We start from the raw sequence: 7,080 nt of genomic DNA, 5'->3' as shown, positions 1-7,080 counted from the left end.
GAACATCAACCCCTACTTTAAGATGGACCAAGCCACATTTACAAAAAGAGCCTTGAACTAAGAATTAAGTGGGTTTTTCAGCTCCCCACTTCTATAAAACTTACTTTTTATCATTCTAAACGTTCCAAAAGCTGAAATACCAAAGATGAACTTACTTTTTATCATTTTAAACATTCCAAAAGTTGAAATCAGTCATGATGATGTAGAAAACACTGCCCCAACATCCCAAAATGAAAGCCAAGTCATACATATGAATGATTAAATAAGCCTATAACAAGTGAAGCCATCAAATTGCACCACGTTTAACATTATACCAAACATCCAAGAAAGATGTCAAGCTTGATTGTCCCAAGGATATCTCATAGAAATATCTATCCCGAAAAAAAAAAAACATGTGCAACCCAAGGAGACACAGAGATATCTATCCCAAAAAAAACACGTGCCAGGGGGCAAACTTACATGCATCACACATTGAACTATATGTGCTCTTCCACTTCATGTACTCTTGTTCCCTTTCCCCTCTGCTGGTGTCTCACATACACCACTCACACCGACTCAGTCTTAATGGTCCTTCTGTCTGCTATAAAGGGCCATAAGCCTCATATGACTTACTAGACATGCACTCTTGAATTTTCGCAATCCTCTCCTTTGCCGCCGCCAACTTTTCTTTTTCTCTTGCCAGTTTCATAAACCAGAGCCTTTTGACTCCTGCAGAGAGCCTTTTGACTTCTGCAGAGGAGCTCCGGACCTGCCTTTCATAGGCTTTAAGCACCAAAGCGGCATGCATTTCCCGGCTGCAGCCGGAGATAAAGTACACCTTATCCTCATAATAAAGAATGCAGGGCTCAGACAGTACCTTGTCTATGTCAGGGACATAGTACTGCGTCTCTTGGAGAGACCCGTTTTCCCCCAATCCCACGTCTTCCACCAATGACACGCCATTAGATCCTGCCACTAAAAGCGCAAACCAAAAATCTACATCACGGAAATCCCTGCCTTGCCACTCAAATCTGGCATGCTTTGCTGTGAACTGCTTCATTATATACTCTTCTGTGGCGAGGAAATTTTTACCCTGATACTCAGTTGGGCATGTCCCTCGGAGGTAGAGACACTTCTCAACATCCAGGTTATACATATCTGGTTGGGTACTCATGAACTTTCTCAGAGCCTCCCTTGTCTCATGAGCGCTTGGAGGATAACACAGCACAAGTTCACCTCTGGTTCTGGTGTCACTGTTGGAAATTAGCCTGGTACTCTGCTCAGACCCCACCAAGATTACCCTGATGCGCTTACTATCAGCTTGCGTCTTCGCCCATGAAACTAGCTGTAAAACATCTGCTTCAGCCAGCTTATCAATATGGTCAACTATGAAGACCAGGTGCTTTCGTCTAAATAATTTGACCCAGAAAGACAATTCGCTAAGGATTTTCAGTCCTGACTCAGAACGCATCCATGACATAAAACTGAGACGAAGACTTCTGTACCTTTGATTGATAGTCGCCTGTATGGCTTTGAAAGACTGTTGTGCAGCCCCGTCAAGATAAATTGCTGCTCCCCTATCCCTTGCAGCATCACATAACTGTGTAGTCTTACCGATTCCAGGACATCCAACCACCATATAGAAATATCCTTGTGGAGCATCGTCCAGCAGAGCTTTAGTATCCATATTTGTAGAAGGGATCCACAAATATTCCCCATGATACATGCTTGGGACATCTCCCCGGCATGCCAGATATACACAGTAACATTCATCCACAGCCACCACCGTGAAAAGAAAGCCCAGAACTGCAGACAGGAACTTCAACCTAGCCAGATACTTCAAAAAACGTACAAGATCCTCCTTCCCCTCGGCCTGCGGAGGACCCTTGGGGTGGGTCAGTAGGGGGAGAACGACTGCGGAGGAGGATGGGGTAGAGGAAGATGTGAGAAGTCGACGGAGAGAGAAGACATATTCTACATGCTTTTTTGAAGGTCAGCACATGTTTCTAGGTTTTGTGGATTGGGGTGATGGACTAGAAGACACAATAACACTCACATGAAGAGAAAAGTCAAAATAGGAGACGTGAGGAGAAAATCGCGATTTTCTCTCTCAGCAGTGTAGAATATGTCAAAATCTCACAAAATCTTACAGGTGAGCTCAAGAGGTTGCTAGGGCATCAGGTGTGAAGTTTCAAGCTAAATGAAGTAGTAGAACCCAGAGGTAGGGGAGAATCGCGATTTTCTCCCTGAAGTCAGAATTTTCACTTTAAATTAGCATTGACTATACAGGTTCGGCATAGCCTCTACAAAGCATATATCAAATTAGAGGGTGGTGCAAGTACAGAGGTCAAGGAAAGAGCAGAAGAACTGATTTCAGGCTTAGGATTAAATCGCGGTTTTCTGCTTAGGACTGCATAAGTGTGCTTGAATGCATGTGTGCTTGTTTGCCATGATTGAATAACTTAATGAATATAGCTCTAGACAAGGCACTTACCCTGTGGATCTTGGGTACACGCAGGAAGCATGCCACCAACGCAAACTCCTCCGAAGAAATGGAGTCAGAAGAAGAAGCTCGAGGCGCTGCCTCCATACACTCTATTGAAGGACTCCATTAGAGAGACCAAGAGCTACATCGAGCGTGGCATGCTCTTGCAAGAAGGCGCTGCCTTATTCGAAGGAATTTACAAAGATGACGCCGTCAACAAGGTGGTCATCCCCCTAGTCCCAGAAGAAGCTTATCGGGCCTTTGGACGTGCTTCAGTGGGCACAGAGCTCGAGGTGGTGGATCTCCACAACCTCTTCCAAAAGTTTCCTTGTGGGGTGGATATCAGAAGGGCCCATGAATTGTATTCAAGCATTAAAGAAGATGGCTCAGCTGAAATCACTGACTTCACAGAGTCTTCAGCAGAGAGCACTGAAAAGGTTCAGGTGCTCTCATCACTAAAGACATCATCGCTGCAGCTCTCAGCCTGTCAGCTGAGGGGGTCTCCTTCAAAGAAAACAAGAATCTGGGCTTCAAAGTGTTTACAAAGAAAGGGTCAGCTGCAACCTTCGCAAACATGACCAGGTAAGACATGGTGCTGCCAACCAGAATGTTCATGCAATTCTACATGTTCGAAGACAAGAGGCCGGGGAGGTTCACAACGCCCAATCACACAGTCGCCATTAATTTCTCTTGGGCCGCCGCCAACCCAATGCCAGTCAATTTCGACTACGCCGAGTATATCCTGGAGCTGTTGACAAAGAAAAAGAGGCAGACAAAAATATCATATCTGGGCGCACCAGAAGTACTAACAAGGATAGCATACCAGGCTATCGGCAAGGCAGATAAATTGCCTCATGCCCCTTCCCAGGTGATATGGCTCGAGGGAGCAGAAGAGGAAGAAATTTCTGTTATGCAGACTGCACTGCTCCTCGACTTCGAACAAAAAGAAAATATGAAGAAGAACTCAAAGCTGCCCAGGAAGCTGAAACTGAGCGCCAAAAAGAGGCTAAGGACGTTAAAGGAAAAAAACCCATGTCAAGCGCACAAATGGCGCAAGAAGAATTTGCCCAGAGAGAAGCCCGAACGAAGAGAAAGGAGGAGGAGTTCAAGAAGAGAAGAGTAGAGAAGGGGGACTTCAAAGAAAAGCGGGTACCCGAGGGCATTCGTTCCGGGCCACGAACCAAAAACCCCCAACAGTTCCAATCGTTTGAAGAGGTTTGGGAGGAATATGAAACGTTCATCAAATCACCCTCATCTTCAACGCCATCTGAATTCAAAGAGGAATCATCCTCCGCCGATGACTCTCCTCCCTCTTCTCCCCCCTCAAAGTGCCATCCAGCGAGCGACGGGGACGATGATGAGCCCCCACCACTCAAAAGAAAGCCCAGAGCAATCGGGTTAACTTCACAAGCAGACCAGCAGACTACGCTGGAAGAAGATAATAGCTCTTACGAAGTTAAAGAACAAACACACAATGAAGAAGAGGAGACACTTAAAGAAGAGGAGACATCATTTCCTCCACCGCTTCCCTCCTCACCTATGTCGCCACCACCCCCACCACCACAGGACTTGGAGCTGGCCGAAAAGCAAATGGACATGGCTCACTCGAAAAACCTGCCTGGCTGGGAAGATATGCAGAGTTATGAAGACCAAATTCATGCTCTTGCCAGCAGCCAGATGCACAGGATCGCCAAGGCCAAGATGATGGACTACCATCACTTGCAAGCTCAAGTTCAGAAGGCCGAAGAAGAGCTCGAAGCTCTTAATCAACAAAAAAAAAAACAGGAATTTGATCTTCGAGTAGCAAAAACAATGCAAAACGAGTATAAAGATCAAATTGAGACGCTCAATGAAATCATCGCCGCATTGTCAGGCCAGCCGCAGAGGTCGGTACATCAACTGCCCCTGAAAATCAAAGAGCTAGAACGCGCACTGAAAGTAGAAGAGCGCATGAGGCAGAGCGCATGAGGCGAGATGCCACAGCATCTGCGATCGCCCAAGAAGAGGAATTATCAGAAGAAAATGCACAGCTGCAAGCTCAGATCGAGGAGTTGCAACGACAACTACAGCAGTGCAGGCCACAAATGTCTCCTGTAAGGCAACCGGACTCAGAAGATGATGATGAACAGGGACATTGTGAGCCAGAGGCACCCTCCTCGATCTCGGCACCAAAGACTTCGACAAACCCTGCGGCGCAGAGCTCCCAGCAACACAGGTCTACCTATGGCAACAAGAGGCCATCACTAGGATTAATCTGGCCAATCACTCCTATCGAGTTGTGGCGAAGACCCCTGTAGAAGACTTTGAGTCAGCAACAACTACGAAAATTGAGTCCTCATTACCATCCTGGATTGGTCCTCACATAAGGAGATTTGGATGTGTGGAATTTCTGAAGAAGGGAGTTCTGAAAAGAGTCTGGATGTTAATAAGATAGATTTGTGCGATGATGCATACATTCCAGAACCTTTTCCAGAAGCAGAACTCGAACCATACGGGTGGATGGACATCCTTGCAACATTGGATGTATGTGCAAACGAAGAAACTCCAACTGCTTGTTGCGATGATGAGGGTTATGACTTGTTCCCTCTACAGATGATAATTGTACTTCATGATGAAGAGGCTAAAGAGCCAATACAAAAACATAACAACACACAGAGTGGACAGATAAAGATAAATCAAATGACGTCCACAGATGGGGAAGTAGATCCAATAAGGCCATACGTTATTGTACGCCTAGGGAAAGAACTATTCAAGGAATATGCACTTATAGATTCCGGGGCGCGGACATTAATAATATTTCCTATGAAACATGGCAAGCGATCAACAAGCCTCCCTTGACACCAACGAAACTAAATATCTCAACATTTGCAGGGGACAAGAAAGGACCAAAAGGGTACTTTAAGCTAACTGTGATAATCAATGAAGTGGATGTAAGTCACAGGTTTTATGTTATGGAGCCTGGAGAGCAGATCACGCCAGTTATTCTCGGCTTGCCATGGCAAAGGACTTACAATGCTATTCCACTTTGGGTAAAGAATGCAATACAGCTCACTGTACAGGGAAAAGAAGTTCATGAACCCTTTCTAGGCGAGCGAAGAGTGCTACCTTCCTGACACAGATGATGAAGAGGATCAACAAAATGACGAATCTGATCAAATCAAGACTCAAACCAAGGAATCAAAAGAACAAGGACACGAGACAACAAAGCCACAAACTCAGCAATCAAAAGTCTCATGCAATACAACACACGGTGTCTGGATACCCAAGAAGCTTAAAGAAGCACAGGACGGGTGTTCGCGTAGATATGGATACCGAAAAGGCTGTGTCCAGCATTGCCAAAGCCAAAACCAATGCCACAGCGTCAGCAAAAGAAGCCTCAGAAGATATATTATCAAGCATTAGGCAGAAGGCAAAGAAGGCATGAGTCAAAGAAAAGGTGGATCAAAAAGAAGGTTCTTAAAGCACAAGGCTATTATGAGGGAGCTGAGGAGATTTGGCTTCCCAAAGAACAAGCACAACAGCCGTCAAAGAAAACACCCAAGTGCAATAAACAAAAACGACAAGAGGTATCAGAACAAAGGTGGGTAAAGAAGAGTACTCTTGAAGCTCAAGGTTACTACAAAGGGGAAACTCATATGTGGGTCCCAAAGCCAACAGATTCAAAGAGAGTACAAGCAAAGAGCAAACCTCGACCCAAGACCACACAGAACGACCCATCAACGAAGACAATCCGACAAGTGTGGCAGCCAAAACAACAAAAAGCCCAGGAAGAGAAAGATTACAATACTAAAGACATGGGCTTCAACACCACCAACAACGCCAATTTGGTGATAAAGACAACATGGAAGAAAAAGGAGATTGCTACCAATAAAGAAGACAACAAACAACAACAGACCATTGAAGAAACGAAGGCTCAAAACGAAGACGATCATGGTGAGCCCAAGACAAGTGATGATCTAGTTGGAAGGACAATCAAAGAAAGAGCTTTACAACTTCAAATTCTACTCTTTGGTCCTTCATGGTCCTTCAAGTGTGACCAGAAAGGTAAGGAAAATAAGAAAAATTAGAAATTTGTGAGGAGAGTGCACAAGCCTCGACCGCAGAAGCCCTTGGACCACATTGCTCCAAGACCCATTGTACTCACACAACATAATCTTACCCATGCATTGACTGTGAAATCATGATAGGGCCACATTACAAGGCCATGCATTAGACACCTCTTCAACCACCCATGCACATCAAGATTTGACAACAACACTTCAAGTAAAACTTAGGCTAGGTGGGGGGGAGAAAGACAATCAATCAGCGCATGACAATCAAGGGGGGTCAACAAAACAAAAGGGGCAAAGTTTTTGCTAATTAGTGACTATATCAGGCAAATTAGGCCATACAAGATAGAGGCATAAAAAGCAACCAGGCAGCAGCAGCAATTGTCCACCAGTGCATTAGACACGCGTGTCTAATGTTGGACACGCGTGTCTAATGATTCTGCATCAGACTGCCACCTAGACTGCTCAAGCACAAAGCCAACATCATCAGCAGTCATCATTACATGCACTAACATACTATATGGAACACCAGACCACCACACTAACAGCTTATAATTGGATAAGTGT

The 7,080-nt window shown here is 45.1% G+C and overlaps 1 protein-coding gene across 1 annotated transcript; it reads right to left on the bottom strand.

Moving 5' to 3' along the window:
- Positions 1 to 278: 278 nt before the first annotated feature.
- On the bottom strand, positions 279 to 1,864 carry LOC147898903 (uncharacterized). Its single transcript, XM_087379448.1, has one exon. The coding sequence runs from the start codon at positions 1,703 to 1,705 to the stop codon at positions 581 to 583; it is 1,125 nt and encodes a 374-aa protein (XP_087235574.1). The 5' UTR covers positions 1,706 to 1,864; the 3' UTR covers positions 279 to 580.
- Positions 1,865 to 7,080: the final 5,216 nt, after the last annotated feature.

Source organism: Dipteris shenzhenensis, chromosome 9 (assembly GCF_047967505.1).
Source record: "Dipteris shenzhenensis isolate YYH24624 ecotype China chromosome 9, Dip_SZ_1.0, whole genome shotgun sequence".
Classification (NCBI taxonomy): domain Eukaryota; kingdom Viridiplantae; phylum Streptophyta; class Polypodiopsida; order Gleicheniales; family Dipteridaceae; genus Dipteris; species Dipteris shenzhenensis.
The sequence above is the reverse complement of the archived record's forward strand: the minus strand, read 5'-3'. Positions and strand labels throughout refer to the sequence as shown.